At 39.1% G+C, this 23,403-nt stretch overlaps 1 protein-coding gene across 2 annotated transcripts; it reads left to right on the forward strand.

The window, feature by feature from the left end:
* Nucleotides 1–1,373: 1,373 nt before the first annotated feature.
* CLPX (caseinolytic mitochondrial matrix peptidase chaperone subunit X) lies at nucleotides 1,374–23,348 on the forward strand. 2 transcript variants are annotated; one of them, XM_082769307.1, is made up of 14 exons: nucleotides 1,374–1,552; nucleotides 5,400–5,560; nucleotides 6,954–7,071; nucleotides 11,841–11,995; nucleotides 13,047–13,206; nucleotides 14,670–14,711; nucleotides 15,849–16,025; nucleotides 16,858–17,022; nucleotides 17,359–17,447; nucleotides 17,959–18,123; nucleotides 19,084–19,383; nucleotides 19,859–19,951; nucleotides 20,242–20,348; nucleotides 21,474–23,348. In XM_082769307.1, exons 1-14 carry the CDS (start codon nucleotides 1,495–1,497, stop codon nucleotides 21,562–21,564), a joined length of 1,881 nt encoding a protein of 626 aa, XP_082625433.1. In that variant the 5' UTR covers nucleotides 1,374–1,494; the 3' UTR covers nucleotides 21,565–23,348. The 2 variants fall into 2 exon arrangements, with proteins under 2 accessions (XP_082625433.1, XP_082625434.1); XM_082769308.1 differs by lacking the exon at nucleotides 14,670–14,711.
* The last annotated feature ends 55 nt before the right edge of the window (nucleotides 23,349–23,403 follow it).

Raw genomic sequence — 23,403 nt, forward strand, 5'->3', positions numbered from 1 at the left:
AAGTTTAAATAACAGGCTATTAGAAAGTGCAATAGCACTGCCCATTTTTCATATATAAAGAATTTTGAGCTGCTAAAGCTAGGAGCTGACAAAATTGTTCATTCAAATCATCCTTCCTAAGCAGCATTTTACTGATCTATTTTCAGGGCTTTCAGGTGTTTTCAAGTTCAGAGGGGCTGGCTGAGATCGCCATCCTGTTGCTGTTAGTGGTCCGAATGCTCTGTAACAAACCTTTATTCGCAGCAGCACGCTGGATCTGATACCTGCTGGAGGCAACGCTCCTCTCTATGCTGTCGTGGTTTGTGATTGCAAGACAAACAGCTTTTATCAGTGCGTTTCAGTGTGTCCTTGAGCCTAACCTGCTATTCCTGCCTAGCTCCCTGAAAAAGCTCTGCAAACGAAACACAGCGTTGGATTTAATACAGATTAAAATCAGAACGGCAGCTGCCTGGCGGTAGGTGGTAGTGTTAAACCTGTATTTTACAGGGATTAAAAACTGTCTAGACTTCAGCAGAAGTTAAAAATGGCATTCAGCGATCATCCTGTGTAGAGTCGTGTGTTGTTGTGTGGATTATCTGCTGTTAGAGTGGCCTTTGGCATTTGCTTCAGGGCAACTCAAGTTAATTGCTGTCAGGTAATGTATTTCTGTCTCCGAGTCATTACTAAAATTAACTGTTGGGATCAATTAATTCCATTTAATCAGTACACAGCAGATAGGAGTTGAAGGTGAGCTGGAAGACCTACACAAGCCCATCAGTTGCAGGTGTATTCTGCGTGAACTGTGCCTAACGGATATGCTTGAGATTTACACTTCTGAGATCCACAGGAAGCATTTTTGTTGTATTGCATTTAAGATTTGGAACCAAATAAATAAATAAAAGATTAATATTACAAAAAATTATCTTTCATTGCATGGAAAAAAAAAAAGATGTCTAGTCCCAGCTGGGTTTTGACCAGGTGTTGGTGAAAATCCCACATAGACTGTGTGGATTTCTGAGTATCATAGAGTAAAAAGGAAAACTCATCAGGGGAGAGAAAAGTTGGATTATTTCTCTAAAATTAGCAGTTGGGAACTGCCTGAAACTGCTGTGGGGAGGGGAGGCGCCCGGACTACATTTCCCATGATGCGCTGCACCCAGGGGTAGCTGGGCGCTTCTAATTTTCTCAGGACTACATTTCCCAGAAGCCCCCGCGCGGGCCGCAGCGCGGCGTTCCGCGCGGCTCCCCGCGCGCTGCCCGCTGGGAGTTGTAGTCCACAGAGTGTGTGTTGGGGGGGGCAGAACGATCGGCGCGGTGACTGCCGTCAGCGAGGCGGCGCCGGGAGGGAGGAGGAGGAGAAGGGGGGGGTGGGGGGGGTGTTTACGGGGCGGGCGGCAGCGGCGCCGCCAGCCAGGGCCAGGCCTCGGCAGGGGGGGGGGAGCGGCCGGGCCGGGCTAGGCCAGGCCGGGCCGGGCCGGGCCTCGTCTCTCCTCTCCTCACCTCAGCCGAGCGATAATGTCCGCCTGCCACTGCTGCGCCGCGGCCGCGCGGCTGCTGGGCTCTGCGCGGAGAGGTAACCCCTTCCTCAGCCTCCCCTTCCTCCCCTCCCTCCTCCTCCTCTCAGCTCGGGCCTCCTCCCCGCAGACCAGCCCGGCCGCCATCAGAGCCCTCTGCCCCTTTTCTGGGTGTTTTTTACCTCATGAATCCCGTCCCGGCGGCCTGGGAAGGGGCTGTGGGGGAAAGGGGCTCTCCGTGGGGTGTTTCTGGGGGGTGGCAGCGCGCAGCGAGCCTCCGAAAGGGGTTTTTTGGGTGCGGGTCGCGCTGTGGGGCTGCGGAATGCAGCTGCATGGGTTGTTTTCAGCCTCAACTTGATGGATTTTTCACAAAAACCTGCGCTCAGTCGGCCAAAAATAGTTGCGACCAACTTAATAGAGAGGTGAGGCTGGGAAAGCAGGAGGAGGCTTGCTGCTTTCCTCCTCGTTTTACCTTTTCTGCCCTGTTTCTGTGTGTCGTGAGCATTGACAGGCTTCTTGTACGCTTCTTGTAGCCAAAGGCAGACCACCCCGGAGTTGGGGGGGGAATTTTTCCTGCTGCCACCTCTGCAACAAGTTTTTGAATGATCAAACCCTCGGGAGGGGCTGAGCAGTCAGGGGAGACGATTTATTGCCTTCAGGAGGTGAGGCAACTCCTTGCAGGTGATTTTTTATCGGCATCTCTGACATCACCTGTGCTGAAAGGGTTTGGACAAGTCCTTTAAAACAGGCAACGATCAAAATTTACTTTGGAACTGTTTTTTGTGTCATTTCTCTTTTTTAATAACTAATAGATTTTGTGTTTTTTAGTCAGACCTAAGATTTCAAAGGGATGTTTACAAGAACAAACGAGACTAAAACACAGTTACGGGACAATAAGATTTTTACATGAGCTTTCTGTAGAATTTATTTTTAAAGTTATTTTGGTGCATTTTGGTTGTTAGAAGAGATCCTATCTTGCGATACAGTTGATGGGTCTGATGGTGGGGTGTTGCCTCACTGAGAGGGGAGACTTCTCTTTTGTCATTCTTCTGATGTCTTTGGGCAACAGATTCTCACAAAATATTTGAGGCTTGGCCCAGAAGTCAGTATTCCTTTCCTCAGCTGTCAATTTAAGGTTGATATTGCGTAAAGGAACTCCTGTTTTATCATAACCTGCTAACCTGAATGCCCTGGATAGAAAACATTGCTGCTACCAAAATTCGTAGGTTTGGTGTGTGTTCTTTAAGCTGTATTTCAAAAAAAAACCGGCCAAGCCCTGAGTGCAGCTCGTGTGTTTGAGGAGATACTGCCGCGCCAGCCAGCTGCTCTGCCTGAACACTCCCCGGTACCTATCAGTCGCTGGAAGTTGCCAGGCGTGGGGCTGGGATGGCTTTCGAAAATTTGCCTCTGGGCTCAATTATGCAAGCAAGCCGTTGCGATAACTTTCTTCCTACTTCATTCTTTAGCTGTACAATGAAGTTGTCCAAAAAAAAAAACACCAGAAAAGTCACACCTAGGTTGGCCAAACAAGAAAGCCTCGTCCCTGTGCCTAAATCTGATGTAGCAATAATATTTTTTCTTCTGGCTTAGCCTCTCCATACCCTCTGGAGCTCAGCAGATGTGGCAGGGTGAGTTTAACGCTGTTCCCTAAAGGCTGACCCACTCAGGCTTTCGTAAGAGGAACGGGAGAGAGCTTAAGAGCAGCACACTCGTTGCTGACTAGCCCGGGTCTGCTGCCAGCAGCCTGTCAAACGCTGGAGGTGAAGTCGCACAACTGCAGCCTTCGGATCGATAGTGGCACAGTAGGTAACGTAGCACCTACCAGCCTGGACACTTGTGAAGCTTCATAGGTCATCTGATAAAGTTTTCAGGGCGTTTTCTGTGTCATTCTCTTAAAATTAGCCATCTTTGGTACTTACGCAGTGCTTAGCAGTAAAATGTTTGGTGAGGCTTTGTTAGGGCTCTGTTCATTCTCCATAGGCTGAATGTCTCCTTGCAGCAGGAGAGTTGGGATGTTGTTTGTCACTCAGGGAAGTATTTCTTTTTTTTTCCCTCTTTAATTTAGAGGTCCTGTCCCAGTTCCCTTTAGAAGTGGTGACACAAATCCCTGTAAAGGCACCGTTTATGAGGACTGAACCCCCAAGACAGGGAATTACTGCAGAACACTATAACATCTTGAATGCTCGCCACAGTTTGTTCTGTACTGACAAGTAAATTTAGCACTCCTGATCCTTGGAGCTCCCTGGGCATATTCAGTCAACAGGACACAACAGCTTGTGAAAACGAACCCGTATTTTAAGATTACTTCTGGCATGTAGCAAGCCGTGTGTTTTCACAGGTTCCCCTGTGTTGTAATCTAAGGTGTTTACCTGTGTGGTGTGGCACTCGGCAGCGTTTAAAATTGGAAAATATGCTGATCATTAAACATCCCTGACACAATTAATAACCGCAAATTATCTTTAAGTTCAGGTATCTTAAGCAGCATATATCGTAATAAATAACTTCAACTCATTTGACCCTGTATTCCTGGTTATGACCTGGTAGAAGTCTGAGGGAGTTTTCACAGTCAATTTGGGCTTGTCTGTAGTGCTTTGCTTCTTTATTCTTTTTTATTTATTGTCTTCTAGTCATTCTTACCTCTTCCAGTGCAAATTAACTGTATTTCTCTTGCAATTTTTATTGTTTTATTTCTTTTTAGAAGACTTTTTTGGGCTTTCTGTAGAATTCTGGCACTTCTGATTTAACAGATTAAAAAAAAACAAGCCTGAACAACAAGTTTTTAATTATTTTTGCTATATAGTTCTTCTGTGGGTAGCAAGCAAGGAGCTCCTGTTGAGCGCATAAAGCAAGTAAGAAATGTGGCAGTTTGAATGAAAGAAAGATAAAAGATACGGATTCCAGACTCGTCTGTTTACGTTGAGAGATGTTGCAATCACAGGCATGACATCTGCTGATTCACATCATACCTAGCCATGAAATGTAATCTTACACGCCCGTTAGTTTCTCAATTAGGCTTTATTCCTGTTGGCAATAAGCTGTTTCAACAAAGGTAAGGTTATGCTGAATTCACTTGTGCCTGTCTGCAAAGGGTCAGTGTGTGCCAAATGCAATTCTACCCTTTAATTTTTCTCAGAACAACTTTTTTTTTGGTCAAGCATTGCTTCAGATTCCTGGAAATTAGTTTTCAGTAGAGTTCACAAGGGAAAGCCAAGTCTGGACGTGTGCTCTGTGTCTCTGAGACACTTCTTTGTAACTTTCCCTCGACGAGGGAGCATTTCATTGATCTTTTTCCACTTCAGTGTTGGAATTATTTCACGGTGCTAGGTGTTGAGTGTTCATTGTTCTGAGGAGCTGGTTCACAAGCGGGATATTCCCAGTCCCATGATGCAGTGAAACCATGCCTGATATTAGAGGACATGAAATTACTTTCAGGTCATTTTTGGATGATCCAGGCAACATTTAATGAAATAAAGGTCATCACATGGATTTATTTTGGATAACAGAAATTTGGGTGTTCAGAGTTAAGTTCTGCTGCTGCAACTTTTGAGCTCTATTTCATGTAAATCGGTTCTGGGGTTTGGTGACATCAGGGTTAGAACTAGGGTATTTTTAATTGACGTTCCAAAATTTGGGTCCTTATAGGTAAATACTACATTTTGAACAGATTGCACATAAGGAAAACACTGGTTTGGGGTTTTCTTAGTGATTTCCCTAAAGACTTGGATGAAAATATAAAGCAGTATATCGAAGTTATGTAAGTTCTGTATATGTAGTCATAGCCAGAATGCTTTTTGGCCAGATGCTATCTAGGTGGTTCTGTTATCTGACAGTGATATCAGCCAAAATGTTCCTACAGTGTAACGGTTGACGAAATTAATATTTTTACTTTCATGTTTTCATTTGTAGGTATTACTTGCGGTCGTACACGTGTCCCTGTTTTAGGAAAGCTTGGGACTTTTGAAACTTGTTCCCTCAAACGAATTCCTCTTAGAAACTTTTCAGAAACACCAGCGTATTTTGCTTCAAAGGATGGCGCAAGCAAGGATAGCTCTGGAGAAGGAAGCAAGGTAATCTCCATGCATTCATGTTTTTCTTTCATTTTTTTTTTGAAAATGTTTCTTAAATGTTTTTAGTAGATCCTTCCTTACTTAAAATTAGAATCTTGAAATTCTGCTAACATTTGGCACTTCCAATCCAAATTGCTGCAGCTGACAGCAAAGAAAAAAATGTATTGAGTTTGTTAGCAAACTATAGAAATGTTCCATAATGCTTTTCCCAGCTTTATTAATCTTGCCTACCATAAAGGGACACTTGAACTTTGTAGAATATTATAAATTCACAACAGTTTTCAGGAGCTCAGGAAAGAGTAGTAATCAGAACTTTTCTCCTCCAAGTCTGCTATTCCCCAGTAGGCTTTTAAAAGTAAGTACAGTTTCAAATGTTTTTGTTGTCTTAAATACAACTACCAAATCAGCGCTCACAACTTTATGAGGACACCACCTTTATTCTTGCTGGTAAATTTTAATCTCTTTCCATCCTAGTCTTTCTCTATAATTACGGTTAATCAACAGCTTCTTCAGATAAATGATTACCTGAGAATAAAATTGCTCTTCAGTCAGTAAACAAGATTTTGAGAGTTGAGGTGATAACTTCTGCCTTGGTATGGCATGTCATCACATCTGAGGCACTTTCCAAAGAGTTTTAGTCTTTTGTGCTTGAGAAACAAGTAGGCAAGTAAGGTTAAAAAAAAATAAAATAAAATATGGGAAAGTATCTTGGAAGAGGGAAGAAATCTTGTGTATGTTTCCTGAAATATAATAGCTTTTGCTACTAGTCAAGGTGTAAAGGCACAAAACAAATACAGATTTAAAAAATGTTAACCGTAGACCCCACTAAGCAGCATAACGTGGAGAAAGACAAGTAGGACTCTGTCAGGGAACTCTGCCTTAGAAGTCAGAAGAGAATTTTTCCAAACGATGTCTGAGATACTTGTTTTATAGGTCAGATCTGCCCTACAGCCATCTGCCAGCATAGCTACATCTGTCAAGGACATGCGGAGAGTTGTGACATCAGGCACACTTAGAATAAACACGGCTGTGATAATGAAAGTACTCTCCATAAGTATGATTTGTTTTCTTATGTAGGGTTAAAATAAGCTGTGTCGGAATGTACTATTAAAACATTCCTGACACGGTTTAGCTTGTTAGTTCCAGTGCAAATTAAACAGTTTTAATGTAGATATGGGATGCCTCTTCTGTGAGCATCCAGAATTGGTAGAAAGGGGAAATGCAGATGTGCAGACACTTCAGAATGTTTGTGTTGTGGTGTTGTCCTGACAATATTTACTTTGTCGTTCAGGTATTACAATATTCACACTACTGGCTTCCATAAACACACTGCTAAATGCCTAACGTAACAGCTCCACTGTTTGGAGCTAATTGTCTGGAAATCTTTTTTTAGAAGTCCGTCGGAGAAGGGGGTGGTAAAAAGTCAAGCTCTGGAAGTTCTGGGAAAGGAGGGAACCAGCTGCGCTGCCCGAAGTGTGGTGACTTGTGCACGCACGTGGAGACCTTTGTCTGTAAGTTTTGATGGATACTTTGCTTTTTAAACAGCCTCACGTGTAATTATATTAATGATCTAATACAGTCCTGATAGCTAAATTTTTAAAAACACATTCTGTGATTATTTGAAGTTCTACATAGACTAAAAAGGACAATCTGGCCACATTGGTGTAAGCAAGTATTGCCTCTGTTGATATATTTGTGTAATTTCCTATGATATGGTGGAGCAGAACATGGTGGTAGTATTTGGACAGTGACTGTAAATATGCATTTTTATAATTGTTGTTACACTTCATGCAGGGGAAGAGATGCTCATGTAACCGTTACTACTTTACTAATTTTTTTTTTTCTATTACGTATGTCGATGTCTGTAATTTAATGTTTCCTTTCCTTGCTAAATAAGTCAGACTAATCCTGCATGTACTGTAACCAAAATGCTTACACAGCAGAGGAATTAGTATATGACAGATGGCTTCCTCTGATGTTTTATTTATGGCAAAATCAGATTCATAATATATTCCAAATAGGAAACAAAGCCCAAATGGAAAATCCGAAACGTATCAGATGCCTGATGTCCAGCAGCGGTAGCAAGCTTTTGTTGAAGTACAGCCCAAATTAATGCCAGTTATGCATTTATGCACCTTTAGGTTTTCCCATACTCCCTGTGCTAATGAGAGCAGCCTAGAACATAGCTGGCAGAAGGCAAATGTCCCCTGTCAGTTGGTGGGGCTCAAGGAGGAAGTATCAGGCCATAATCAGGCTTGTGCACTGAGAAGCTTAAGAGCAGGACAGCATAAGCTTGTTTAATGGTTGTTAATATCGTAGTTGGTGGAAATGAGCAGGTGTGCTTTTATTCACTGCTACCTGTCCAAAACATATTATTAAAATGATTGGGCACTGTGAATCACAAGACAAATCTGTAGTAACAGTATGCTTAAATAAAAGGATCAGTCATCAGTAGCTACTTTTTTTTTTTTTTTTTTAATAAGTCTTTATTTGAAGCTGTAGACAACAAGCACTTCTGAATAACGTAACGCCCACTAATGTAACTAGAAATATAGAAATATAATCCTCTGGGATGTTCTATGCACTGGTCTCTTCCTGGACTCCATGTGGTTGAAAGCAGTGGAAGTAATTTTAACCTGATTTACCTTCCTGTGAGGTGATTCATGGGTAGACAGAGTCATTCTGAAACTGTCTCACTTCAGCAAGTGCAGAGAACGCATCAGTGGAGGTCGTGCTTTTATCTGCAAATACCATTCAAGCATTTCCCTGGAGTAGAACAGTCACTGGGTCCCTATACGGCTGAGATTCAATTTAGCATGTTTGCATTAGCACTAGGAATCTTTAGGCGTGCCTGAAAACTGTCATACAAAGAAAACTTACTCATACTAATACCATGGGAAAAAATGTCTGGTTAATACAGTCTCAGCTTTAAAAGTAGCAATATGTCACTTGAATCGTGGCATCAGAATGGCACAGGTAACGTTGAAACTGGTCAAATTTATCAGCTTGAAAGTCAAAATATGAAGAAGTCTGCTAGTGAATAATTGAACATAACTGCTTCTCTCGTCCTTGCGTGCTCTACTTTGAGACTTCAGGATTTTACAGCCTTAATTTAAAGTCTGTTCAAACTAAGCTCAGTGACACTCAATAACGGAGTACAGTGGACTTTCTCACTCTATTAATTGTTAACTTAAAATCTTTGTTGTCAATTTTATTTTCTTCATTTGCTCTAATTTCTCAGAAATTCCTCTGAGTCATAGTCAAGCTTTCTCTGGATGTGTTTCTTTCTGGCTTGGTCTGTCACTTTGAGTACACTGCTTCCCAGCCAAATCAAAGAATATAAAGCATCTGGAAAACAAAAGGGCTGCATTTAAGTCTCTTAAAAATACAGATGTTAAAAGGAAAAAATAAGTTCTGAAATGAATGGGTTGCAAGTTCTATTACACATGTTGTAACTTGATTTTCAGTTAAACATTTGTTGCTTACTTAGCAAAAATGATGATTTCATCCAGTTCTGGTTTGAATTACAGAACTCTGGAGCCCTAAATGTCAAAAGCCAAAGAAAAATAAGGAATTAGCATTTGTTTTGATTTTTAAATATTAGAGTTTTAGTCATTTTGAGAGGAGTAGGGAAAGAAAATACTGGATAAAAGCCACATTTATTAGTGAATTATTTTGCAGTTAACCATCGAGTGGACAAATCTTGCATGAGTAATTTTTTTTGTCTATGGTTTTCCAGTAATTAATTACTGAGGAAGAATGAAACATGTTAATAAATATGCCTTTGCCACATTTTTGCAGCAGTTCCTGTATTTTGGTTTGTGGAACTATGCGAGGCGTTTTGTGATCAGTGAACTAAGATGTGAGCCTCAGATGCAGTGAAATCCAATAGCTTTAAAGTTGCTTGACATAAGAAGCTTTAACAGGGAACTGCTTTTGCTGTCTCCAGCTGATGCCTTTAGTTCCCATCCTCAAAAGCAAAACTTCCCTGCTACTGCAGGTACCTAACAGGCTACACGCTTCCCTGCTCTTTTTTCCTGATGTCATTTTACCTCATCCGTTTGGTAGGCCATTGACACAGCCCTACAATTGTTTTCAAGATTAATCCTCCTCTTGTTTTGCCTTCCTGTGTGTGTTGTAGAAGCCCAGCATCTCTCTTTGGCAAGGTCAGCTTGTGGGGACTTCAGGAATCTTTATACAAATGCAGCTTCTGGCATGCTACAGTAATGTTGTCTGAATCAAAACCAGCACTTGCTTCTTTGACTATGTCATATGTATTTGCAGATATATTAATGATGCTGAGCTGATTTGACCTGAAAGCTCTTTTCCGTGTTTTTATGTGTCTGGTAACACGACATACGAAAACATGCCAGTAATTTAAGAATAGAAAAGTTGCTTGAAATTTTGAGTGTTCACTTCTGGGAAGATAGCAGTACTTGAACCTGGTTTCCTTCGATTTTGGAGCAGAATCTCAAAATTTTTGGCCCACAGCAGGAGTTCTGTTAAAACTCATTGATACTTGTTTCTAAGATGCTATGTAAATGGTAGAAACTGGCTGTTTTCTCAGTTATTTTGTTAATAAGTTATGAAGTTTGCCAGGGGCACCCCATACATCAAAGTTTCTCTAACTATTGACCCTGTTGGTCCTGCTGAAAATCAGAAAGTTCTTTTATAACCTTCCTGTGTGCTGCTTGGAGTAATTGATACAAATGCACTCTGCACAGTGATTTTTTTCATTGATTGATGTTTTATGAATGCATAAAGTTCTTATAACCTGCTGTTTATTTTCTTTTTCACCATCCCTGTAGATCTGTAAAGGGGGGCAAGTATTCTTGTGGCTATTGCATCCTAAAAAAGCCATTAGCATTGCCTAGGGAAGGACAACAGCCTCGTGGCACTGTAGCCAGTAAGGATACCAGGGGTCTTCTGAGTATTTTCATGTGATGCTCTGACTAAAAAATAGTTCTATGAGACAAATGTGTGCAAGCAGTTCTCCACTGCAGTCCCGTCAGGCAGATAACACCGATGTGTAGTGTTGCCAGGAGAATTTTCCAGCTGTTTTACAAATTTTCTTTGGAGCAGAGCTAATAACGTTGTGGTGGTCACAGTATTACGTGCTGCGGTATTAAATAATCTGTTACTCTTATTTATTCAGCCATAATGTGTATTCAGTATTAAAAAAGTAAAATGCTGATGCCAGCTCTATGGAAGGCAAAACCAAGCTATAAATAAGCAGCTAGTTTATTGCTAGAGGCTGTTAGTAACTCAGCTGGTACAAGACTCTACAAGCCATTTACTAAAAGATTTTTAAGACTTCAGAAGTTCTGACATTGAAGTTCTTCATGTGGTTGTTTTGCTACATTTCCTTTACTATTAATTTAATAAATTTTTTAATATATTTAGTTTTAGTCAGTGTTGTTGCACTCAATTTGTATTTAGCAGAATATAACAGTATTGTTAGAAAAGATCTATTTCAGACTATAAACTTATTTTTCTTTATTTTAGATTACTTCAACTTGGGTTTTCCCAAAGAAATAACGTAGTGCAAGTTCTAGTTTGCGAGTTTTGAAACCAGCCTTTGCAGCCCTTGCTTCTTGAGAAGTGATTCACAAAGTCAGCAGTAGGAGCGTTTGGATTTTGAAAGAAATGTGTTCTGTTCTTGACAACAAAAATAAATACGCAAATTCTCCAAGTCCTGACCACCTGCTGCATACCATAGCTGACTCCTGGTGTGTGATGCTGCGCTCCATGTCCTGGGCTTAGGTGACCAATTCAAGCATGCTCCGGAGCCTCACACAGCCAGGGGGATGCAGAGACCAGGAGCTGCCTTTCCCTGAACCTGCTGCATGCTGCCTTTGAGATTTATATCGTAGATTGTTTTCCCGCACTGTAGAATAGCCTGGCCTTAACCACAACATTTTTGCCTGCAGGTTTGAGCTATTAGCACTTCCTGCATAGTTAGAAGCCCTCATTAATTTTGCATCTCTCTGAGGTGAAGAGTTTCCTCTACTGAGCTTAGCGCTCCTGGAAAAGTACAAAATAGTTTTTGCTTTCCAGCCCCTTGTTTGGTAGCCATCCTGCATTGTGACTTTGGGCAAATTGCATTCCTTCTGTCAAATTTCTTAGTCCAAAAATTGTTCACCTTAGAAGCTTTAAAAGCAAAGGGAAAGTGTGTGAACAGAGTTGACTGTACAGGTGCTTGTCCTGTGTACTAAAACTCAGGCAGCTGAGTGAATACTGAAAAATTTCTCTTACCGTTTCATTTTGTTTTTTTCTGCAGCTTCCACTCGTTTTGTGAAGTGTGAGAAGTGTCACCATTTTTTTGTTGTACTGTCAGAGGCAGACACAAAAAAGAGCATCATTAAAGAGCCCGAGTCAGCAGCAGAAGCTGTGAAATTGGCATTCCAGCAGAAGCCACCTCCTCCACCGAAAAAGGTACAGTTCTTAATGCCACCCTGATGTTTTCCTGTATTACATCGTGCTAGAAGACTTTACTTCTTAATCTGCATCGTGTGCAATGGTCTGCTGTGACACAGCAACAAACAATAAAGGCGATTAGTTCAAGATTAAACCTTTTAGAGCTTTGTGATGCAGCAGACCGCTGATAAAGGAATAAGTAGATCCCATAAAAGTAGTTGGGCTTGTTTTCCTCTGGCTTTGTCCTGTGACTGAGGTGCAATACCTTAATTTCGGCCTTGTGACCCTGAGGCAACCTCAGTCCTTGCTAACCATGGTATCTTTAATTTCCTGCTCTGACCTTATTTTCTACACCCTGATTTTGGCAGCTTCTTGCCGTAGTTGCAAAACCTTTTGTGTGACCTCTTTCTGGGTGAGAATTGTGGCTGGATGGTGTGTGGCTGCAACCTGTCCACTGCTGCCTCCGCATTAAGTCACTTGGTTTCCTTCTTCCAGAAGGAGAAGAGGAAGCTTACTGTGTTCTGCAGTTCCCAGTGGATTGCAATGGTTTCTAAAGCTTCATGTGGCTTCTGGATAGGCCTCTTGTAAGAATTTAAATATACTTGAAATTTCTGTTTCACCCAAATTTGCAAAAGAAAAGGACAATGGTTTCAAATGTTAGTAGAAGAGAACTTGCAGACATGATCTAGTTATATAAGTCCCACCTTTTTTAGTAACCTTATCAACAGGAATCTATTTTGTGTTTTAAATGTTGGTTTTCTATTTCTCTGTTCTGTAATGTTCTCCAGGTTTTGTTACAGACTGAAATAAGTCAGAACTGTTTAGTCCAACTTTGGGGGTTAGAGCTTGTGCTTATATCCTGTTTTATCCCAAAACCACAGGGTTCAGCTTTGCTTAGTTATCAGGATTTCAGAACATATGCCAGAATCTTTGCAAACCTTCACAAAATAAAACAACGCTCAAATTTAGTTTTTGAACATCCTGTGAAGTCTTAGCTTTGTCACAATCTACTACTTTTTCTTGCTACAAGGTTGTTTAGAAATGTTACTAATACTGAATCATCTTTCAGATTTATAACTACCTCGACAAATATGTTGTTGGTCAGTGTTTCGCGAAGAAGGTGCTTTCGGTAGCTGTGTATAATCATTACAAGAGGATCTACAATAATATTCCAGCTAACCTGAGACAGCAGGCTGAAGTTGAAAAGCAGACTTCTTTAACACCAAGAGGTTTGTCTGATGTTTGGTATTCTTCTGGTCAAATAAAATTCACCCTTTCAGTTCCATAACTTACATTTTTGGATCTCTAATAGTAGTAGTTTATCTGTCATCCAGATCATCAGATTTTAGTTTAGTCATGTTTCCCAAAGGAAATGCTGACGGTCCCTAAAATGATGTTTGATAGACTTGAACGTTATTAGGTAGAACGCAACATTTTCAGAAACCCCTATATATATGCAAATTCACTGCATTCAGAGAGTATAGCCCAAAAGTGGACCAGTCTGTTCTCACTGCCTGAACAAAGTAAAGTTGGATAAGCACATACTGCATCAGTAAGTTCAGAAAATCTCACCTGAGAAACATACAGTTTTACCTTGACACTAGGCATTCAGTAACTGAAATGATTAAAATATTTCTATTAAATTTGAATTTCACTGTGTGTGAACTTCTGTGATTTATCTAAATGGTAATCCAGCAGGTTTATGATGCCATGGATATTGTCTACCTGTTACATAGGGTAAACAATAAAATATATAACACTTTTTTACTGGCATGTGTTAGGAGGTGTTTTCCCTTAAGTTTATAACGTGAGCCTCCTAAATTTTTCTTTCTAATCTCCTTTACTGCTTAATGGCTTAATCTGCAAGCAACAATGCAGATCACAAAGACAATATTTTGCATAGTGAATTTGATGAATAGCTGCCTTTCTAAACTTGCCTGTTGCTGGCAGCATCTGTTGGTCACCATAGTATTGTTCGATATCTAGCAGGTGTAGTTTGAGCTACTCTTGGCAGTACTTTTGCTGCTGGCTAAGTGTGTAGCTATGTTGATCTAATTTATTTTTAGAAGTAGGATTAAGTTGCTGTCTCCGATTCAAAGTGTACCTTGATTTTTTTTCTTAAGGTGTTTTGTTCCATATTCCAATTAATAGTACACTAAGCAAACAAATCTTGTTCTTTTTTGAATTTACTGAAAGAAATAATTAACTGGGGGGGAAAACCTCTTCTGGTAGTGGTAGGAGAGCAGTTTTGTACCTGGTAGAGGAAAGTTCCTGATCCTCCACAAAAGATAAAATGGTGTGCACCCAAAGAGGCTGGCAGTGAATGTTTATAGCTGAATGTATCTCAAAGTATTACCAATCTTATTTAGTAACACTCAGCTATAAATGCGTGAGTTTAAGGAAGTCTTTTCAAAATGAAGTTGTATTATAGCATTTTTTTCCTCCTATAAATGTAAACAAAAATCTAATTAGAGGTAATAGCCTGTAAATGTTTTTAGTAGTCATTTTACAAGCATGCAAGTTGACTTTGGGGCTAAATTTGACAGCAATAAAAACTAATTCACGTGGGGATTTTGTGTTAGAAATACCTTCATACGCAGTTAGGAAATGTATTCAGAAGAGGGCAAGAGGTGGAGAATTTATAAGCTTTTATAAACTTACTTTTTATTACTGTTTTCATCCTCTCTCTTAGAATTAGAAATCAGAAGACGGGAGGATGAGTACAGATTTACAAGTAAGTGAACTCTCTCCTCATGTCCTCCTCTGCAATATGTACTCTTTTGGTGTTAATGTAGAGTAGTGTTTAGCGACCATTAGTCAGAAATGCTGAGTAAAAAATCTGTTTTTCTTCTGTAATTAAACTTAGCTGGTGGCATTGAGCATATTTTGACCGAGGTGACTAGGATCTGACTCTTTATCACATTGTAGGCAGAAAGCAGGTAGAATGTAAAGTTACCTTTTATAAAGTTGGTTCAGTAATCACCTGTCCATTAGAATCATCCTCAATGGAACAAGTGAATGTTGAGATTTTTTTTTTAACTTAGATCTCTGATGTGATTGTATCAGTGCCGTACAAAGTACGATGTGAGGTAGATAATAAGGGAAGTTCTGTACCTGTTTTCTGCAGGGTATCTACACTTCTAAGGGGTACCATCACCTTGAACCTCAGTACTATTTCTTTGTCCAGGTGATGTCAATCACTTATTTTTGGTCCACCAAAACTCTTTCTGGTTATTGAACTCTGTCCTTAGTCAAGAGCAGATCAGTTTGTAATTCCAGTTACACCTCTTCAGACCATTTTTCTTAATCTTCAAAATTCTACTCTTCATGCCAACTAAAATAATAGTGCTATGGAAAAAGAATATTCAGCTCAGATTCCTTATCCACATATGAACCCACAGCCTTTAACAGCTGAACTAAGACAAATCTTTAAGTCTTGAGAGCAGGCTTCTGCATTGCTTTTGTAAATGTCAGTTCTTGTACTTTCTTGTCACAGAGATCAGTGGTTTGGGTTTATTTCCTTTTATGTGTTTATTAAAAAGAAAAACTGCAATGTAAATGAGTCAATTCATGTGAGGACTGAAAATTTCTCTAGCAGTTTTTTTAAATAATCCACTGTATCATTAGAAATTCTCTCCATATATGTAGATATATACTTCTGGAAAAATATGGTTGAAACTCGTATTTTTGTAATAGTTGCAGCAAATTTGTGTTGCTGACCTAACTCTAAGTTTTTGTACAAATGGGTGGAATTCACAGGAGAAAAAAAAAAAAGCTTTTATTATGCATTTAAGTTAATGATTTTATTATGCATTTAAGTTAATGACAAACCGTGTCAGTGCTTCAACTCTACTGTTACTGTTCTTTTCAGAGCTGCTGCAGATTGCTGGGATTAGTCCACATGGTAATGCATTAGGAGCATCGATGCAGCAACAAATGAACCAGCAAATACCTCAGGAAAAACGGGGAGGAGAAGTACTAGATTCACCCAACGATGACATAAAACTTGAAAAAAGTAACATTTTGCTGCTTGGACCAACTGGATCAGGTATACAGCTGCATCATTTATCCGTTTTTTATATTTTTTCTTAGAATTGAGTGATTTTTTTTTTCCTTATTCTGTGATTATTTCAATTTGGTCTTTGTAAAGCTAAACTGTAAATTCAAAACTGTGATTTTATGCTTTCATGTCACTGTATCAAGCTGAGCTAAATGGCCTTGAAAAGGAAGGAAGTCTGGTCATATTGTTTGGGGATTTTTTTTTTTTTGTGCCATTGAATACTGACTGATAAAAAGATGTAAGCTTCCCTAAGCTGAAATAAAATAAATGTAAAGTTTGACTGCTTTTTAGATGTCAAGTTGAGATGCTGTGGTTAGAAAGTGATGATGTGTCACACCTGGGACAGATCACTTACAGGTGGTTAAAAGAAATGATACCTGTGTGTTCATAGGCAATGGGAGCGTTTGTGCTGTTGTGATAGCGTTTTGCAGACTATTTGGGAGAATATTCACTAAATGACATTGGAATTCTGTTTCTCCCCAACTTCAAAGCAGGAGCAATGGCTCATTGCACTGCACCCTTAGCACAAAGGACTCCGTATTGACTAATATATGCAAGTAAATGGATTTTCTTTTGTGTATTGTATGACATCTTATTTGTGGTACAGTAAGTATTGGTCTTATTCAGAAATACAGCTTGCTGACATAAGCACTGTTTGTGAAAACTGGCTACATTGGAAAACTTTTATATCATTGTATGAACATGCTGATATCATTTTAAATGTCTAATGACAGTAATAATGATCCTATGGTAACTACTTAGGTTTGCGTGCTCTGAAGAACTATATGGCAGTTTTAACATGCAGTTTTTGTTTTACCAGGTAAAACCTTGCTGGCTCAGACTCTAGCTAAATGTCTAGATGTACCTTTTGCTATCTGTGACTGTACTACCTTGACTCAAGCTGGCTATGTTGGCGAAGACATTGAGTCTGTCATTGCAAAACTGCTGCAAGATGCCAACTACAACGTAGAAAAAGCTCAGCAAGGTAAACCTTTAAGTTTCCTGAAGTTCTTGAATAGATTGTTAACTTTAGGTGTTCTAAACCTGGAGATAACCGGTATTTCTGTAACTTAAGGTTTTGTGTCACATCTCTGGATTGCCACTTTGAAATCAGAAATAATAAATCTGAAAAGAACTCTAAATTTATCTTGTAGTTCTTGCTCTTGTTCATAGCTTTGTTTATATATTCGGGTCATACATTTTTGCAGTCTGAAATAGGAAGGTAGAAGAGATTGCCATTTAAACTGTGTGCTTCCCTGCTTGTAAACTTTTGCCTCTTAAAAAGTGGAACCTTCCTTCAATCCGTTTTCTGTAACTGCAGGAATTGTTTTTCTGGATGAAGTGGATAAGATTGGCAGCGTTCCCGGTATTCATCAGTTACGGGATGTTGGAGGAGAAGGTGTTCAACAAGTAAGTATTTCCGTGGAGTGGCTTTACTTAGTCCATCAAGTCTGCTATGTCAGATAGCATGAGACTGTAGAGTTACAGTTCTTCAGTTTCTTAATTATTAACCTTTGAAACTGTCACCTTTCCTGTTTACTTTCTTCATTCCAAAAAAAAAAAAAGCCAAGAGCAACTGAGGACTGTATTGCAGAAAAGTCTTAGTTTAAAAACTTCTTTGCAGTATCAGATAGCAAGTTGCATAACAGAGGCAAGAATAGATAACACTTTACGTTTCTGATGAAACCCTCAAAGCAGTTCATTACTCAGTGCAACTCATCATTTGGGTGGGAGTTGCATTAAAAGATTTTTGTCTGTCCTGAGAACTGATTTCTTTAGACACTTACAATTGGTATAAAGGCATAAGGAATTAAAAATTGAAGGAAAACCCATGAAGATATACACAGTATACTATGTGCTTTTATAGGGTACTGCACTTCTTTTTTTTAAAAATGTTGTTTATTTCTTCTCTCCTCCTTAGGGCCTGTTAAAATTGCTAGAAGGCACAATAGTAAACGTTCCAGAAAAGAATTCCCGTAAGCTACGTGGAGAAACGGTGCAGGTGGACACAACAAACATCCTCTTTGTAGCTTCTGGTGCTTTCAATGGTCTTGACAGAATTATCAGCAGGAGGAAAAATGAAAAAGTGAGTGTATCAGGCTGAGTTTGAACTGAAATTTTAATCCTGATCACTGTTCGCACAGTGCTGACTCCTGAAGGTCTTGCTATAGTTGTAAATCCACAAAGACTGTGTGTAGAGCAGTGGTTTTCTTTCTGTTATCTGAGGACCTGAGGTCAAGGAGCCTAAAAAAGGTAGCAAAGAGCAAGCCTGTTAGTAGGCTTAAGTAGCTAGCAGTGGTCTCTGCTTCCAGAGAAATTTTTAGCATATGCAAATAGAAGAAAGTTCAAAACTGTTGGTAGTGCGCTTACTGTGCATCCTTAAGTGGTTGCTTCTTAAACTTTTGTAAAGCCCTGTGTTTCTTAAAAACGGAGTAAGTGACACTTAGTTCTAGCAGTGATAACAGGATATATTTCAGGTGGAGTGTGCCAAGTATGGAACTGAGAAAACCTTTGTATGTCAGTAGAAAAAAGCTTTTACTTTTTTAATAGATAGTTGGAAATCTTGCGTAAATGGTGTTAAAAGCTATCATCTCATGAAAATGCTTAATCATACATTTTTTAATTGTTTTGTATACTAATATTTGGGAACAAAGTGTGTACCGTGTTTCTAACTAGAACAGTGACAAAAATCCAAATTACTGTTCATGATGATTCAGGTGTCATGTAGACATTCTTGCACGCATTTGTGTTGCTTCTGTAGAGCACTTCTTAGAGTCACTGTTACCTGGAAACTTCTTAAGATGTGTAGTAACCTTTTTATTTTAAGAATAAACTTTTATTCAGTCTAACATTTCATTCCCCCAGTGGGGTATTAACATATAAGAAATGGATTTTGTGCAAGGGAGATAATTTTACTCAAAGTAATTTCTTAAGCTTAAATTAATATATAAATGATGTAATCAGTCACTCCAGTTTTTATACACCTGCATCGTGACTTAGTTACATAAAGAAAACTTTATGTAAGCACAACATGTTTGTTTTGCAGTATCTAGGATTTGGGACACCATCCAATATCGGAAAAGGCAGAAGGGCTGCAGCAGCAGCTGATCTGGCTAATATAAGTGGCGAGTCCAATACACACGAAGACATAGAAGAAAAGGATCGCTTGCTGCGTCATGTGGAAGCCAGAGATCTCATTGAATTCGGCATGATTCCTGAGTTTGTGGGACGTTTGCCTGTTGTGGTTCCTCTGCACAGCCTTGATGAAAAAACCCTTGTACGGATTCTTACTGAGCCACGAAATGCTGTGGTCCCCCAGTACCAGGCATTATTCAGCATGGATAAGGTTTGCACTTCTGACAGCTTTTCAATATTATTCTTTATAAAATACAATATTAAAAAGCTGCCTCACTCTAAAGATACCGTGTTTTGTGGCTGAAGAAAACGATCTTACTGTACGTAGCAGCTTTGCAGGAAAAGGAATAACACTGACTCAGATGTGTATAGCCCCTGCTTTAAAGACTGAAATTGTTCCTACATCTTGCTAGATGACGAGGGGGGAAAACAGGCAACCAAACAAACCAGGTTTAACCTGACAATAAGCTCTAAAAACTTGCACATTGATTGCTGAGGCTGTTGTTCTATGAGGAGTTTACATGCACAACACCAGCATTGAGTAAGAACTTGGAGCTCTTTTGTTTTTTGATAGGACAAAATGGACAAAAATTTTTGAACGAGATTTTGTTAACTCAATAGCACGTTAAGAATTAAGTAGTTATAAGTGAAATAATTAACTAAACTTACTATTTTTCTGTATGTAGTGTGAATTAAATGTAACTGAAGATGCATTGAAGGCTATAGCCAGACTGGCCCTGGACAGAAAAACTGGTGCAAGAGGTCTGCGATCTATAATGGTAAGTAAATCAAGTTTCATCTTGAGTAAATGGTTTCATCTCAAGTAAATGAAGCTACCCATATTCATGTATGTGGCCTTAATCATAACAATTTACAGATAAAGCCTTACTTGGTTTGGGGTCTCAGATAGATACAATAAATCTCTTCCTAGAAATGTGTGTATTCAGATTTCTTCCATCAAGAAAAACCTTTATCCCTGAGAATCACTTGCTAACCATTTTATTTATTTCATTTTTGAAAATGAAGATGATGGCATACAGAATTTTTTTTTTTTTCTGTTTCCTTGTAGGAAAAGCTGTTGCTGGAGCCCATGTTTGAAGTGCCCAATTCTGACATCGTATGCGTGGAAGTTGACAAAGATGTTGTAGAAGGCAAAAAAGAGCCAGGATACATTAGGTAAAACCGTAATGGGAGTATGAGAACAGATGAATAATACAGTTAGGGATCCTGATGTTTGCCATAGGAACAAGTTTATAAACACAAAACCATGCACACAACCTAAATAGGATCCAATATCTGTATACTGTACACAGTTGACTTAGTGCCTATTCTGTCCTAGAGACTTTGGGTTTGTATTTCTTCAGTTTTTAAATAGAAATTAAAAAATAAACATACATGAAGTTACTTTAAACCTTGTGCGTGTGTGTATATGCCTGTAGAAATAAAGTAAATGATCAGGATCAAAAGATAAGAGTAAAAATCAGAAGTTTTAAATGTGCTGAAGTTTCTCAAGTAGAATCTTTCCTCCTTCTAGCTTCTACCACACTAAGGTATACTTTTACGCATGCTCCAGGCTGCAGCAGTTTTCTCCTCCATTACTCTTACAGCTGTGGAGAGCCAAAACGAAGCATCTATTGATTTGCTGAGCACTAGCTAAAATAATCAATGTGGTAATGATGTGGTAGAGCACTGAAAGCACTGGGCAAGTCTACGTTTAAAGGAAAAAAAAAAACTAATTTTAGTGAACAGGCAGTGGAGTAGAGAGGGAATGGGTCAGGCTTAAAAAAAAAAAAAAAAAAAAGAGGAATGATGTTTAGAAACTTCAGCTTGGTTTCTACCTCTGCTAGAAACTTTTGAGTGACTTTGTCCACTGAGATGCATGCTCTGCGTTTATCTGTGTCTTTGATGAAGCTTGGCTCGGCGTACCTCATTTCTCAAAGGGAGTGGTGGAAACTGAAGGTGTTAGTCTTACAGTGATGGTTGCTTTCTGTTATTGTGCAGAGCGCCAGCACTCGTGTTTGCTGAAAAATTAATATTTACAGCGTAAATCAGAAAATTTAACTGAATTTAACTTTTTGATTGATTTGATTGATTTCTTTTCAGTAATGAGACTGCATGCTAGCAGTTTAAGTGCAAAGCACCATTTTCAAATCAAAAGGTCATTAAGCAGATGGCATGCTTGTCAGAACATTTTTCATCATGGCACTTTACAGGTGGTGTATTTACCACAAGCTATGGAAACTGTCTCCATTTTTTCCCCCTCAATTTATAAAGTATCTGATCAGTTCGTTTTAATTATAGGGCTCCCACTAAAGATTCATCTGAAGAGGAATATGACTCTGGAGTTGAGGAAGAAGGCTGGCCTCGACAAGCAGATGCTGCAAACCATTAAATACTGTCAGAATGCTCTCCTGCATAAAGCGCACTTGGTTATTTCCTTAGGATTTGCCTCTGGCTTCACAATCTGATACTAACAGCATTGGATCTATCTCGGATATGATACGTGATGAGGAACCTTATTAGATAAATCAGATCGTGTATTTTACTGTGACATCACATTGATTTATTTGATGGACATTGTGTGGACTTGAATGGCATAATGTTCAAATATGAATTGTATATTACATTTGTTCAATTAAAATGTATAGCAAATATAGCAACACCTGAATTGCTTTTTCTAAAAACTAAACAGCAATGCAGGTACTACCAGTAGTTAGATTTTACAATAATGTTACTCTACAAATGGGAAAACAAGTTTAATAATTAGTAGAGGGTGAATAAACTACTAGCTCCTCATGTGACTCGCACGGGGTTGTGTTCAGGTCAGTGTTAGACTTCTGCTGGTGTTTGAAACCCAGCGGGTGCTGGAGTGACTTGTTACATGTGGTGTGGGAGGAAGCCCTTGCAACAGGATTTTGAAAAAACTAGGGGACACTTTATGGACACTGCTGGGAGACTTTGCTAAATGTAACACTAGCTTGTTACGTTAATTTGGATGCAATATCAAATACATCCTATTGCTCACCTCTCCATTAGGAGTCAGTTTTAGTCACCTGGAGAACCGTGAAAGAAGGTGAAGTTGACAATTTGCTCATTTTTTCCAGAAGGATAAATAAAATTTCCAGGAATTGGTAAGCCATCTGAGTTTGGAAGAGAACTTGGCATAAATTTTTAAATATTAATGTTCTAATATAGTACATTTTGTTTAACGTATTGGAACTATCATGCATCAATTTTTTGGTGCCAGGTATTTGCCCAACCTATCTTATAATGTTGAGATGAAAGAAGTAAATGTATAATATTTTTGATGTAATCAGTAGTGATTGTTCACATGACAGTGCTTTTAAGTTATATGCTCAAATGCTAGTATTGCATCTTGTGGTTTTGTCTTTGATTTTTAGTCTCACAGCAAGCAATCCTCCCTCTTCTGTTTCACATCAAAATAAATTCAATCCTTTAGGAAAGTCTTTGTAAAAAAACACTAAAGGACCTGTATGTTTTTTATTTGTTCCAGGAATTAAAATTGTTGCTTACAACTTGGTTTTGTCCTTCAGTGATACACGGATTTAGGTTTTACTGGGCCTTTTTAAATTTTAATTCACGCTATTTAAATAAAACTTGCATCATTCTTTTCCATCTAGTAGATATTTTCGGTAAGGAAAGGTACTGCAGATGTGTTGGCCCTGTTCTTCGTTAATTTTTGTCATGTAAATTTTAGGTGATGGTCCTATAATACTTGTGTTCCTACACAGAAAGCAGTTTTAGCCAGATGCAACAAATGCTTGTTAGGATTTCATGTTTTTTTCTGGTTAAATGACCTGTTAATGGTTCAGAAAAAGCTGCTTTTAGAATTGAGGACGTTTCTAAGAGATGCTTAGTCACCTCAAATTGAAATCTGTGGTGATCTGCCTGTAACTTTATCCTCATTTTCCTTTTTGTAGAGTGAAGAACATAACCAACTGCTTTTAACTCCAAATTCTTTAACTCTAATCCTTTTTTAAGTGGAGCTGGGGGGGGCGGAGAAAAACATTTTAGGCAAAACTGTTGAACAACTTAGTTTTGGAAGTTGTTTCGCCTTATGTAACCAAGAACTGTTTTTAAGGAAACAAATGCTGTGTAACTACAGTTTGTACTTCACTGCTGGCGTTTGAATAAAACAAAGTGGAATACGACAGAGAGAGAGATGTGTCCTCCGTGAGTGATGCTGGGCTGGACAGGAGTGGTGGTGACC

Source organism: Aythya marila (assembly GCF_965140915.1).
Source record: "Aythya marila genome assembly, chromosome: 11".
Taxonomy (NCBI): domain Eukaryota; kingdom Metazoa; phylum Chordata; class Aves; order Anseriformes; family Anatidae; genus Aythya; species Aythya marila.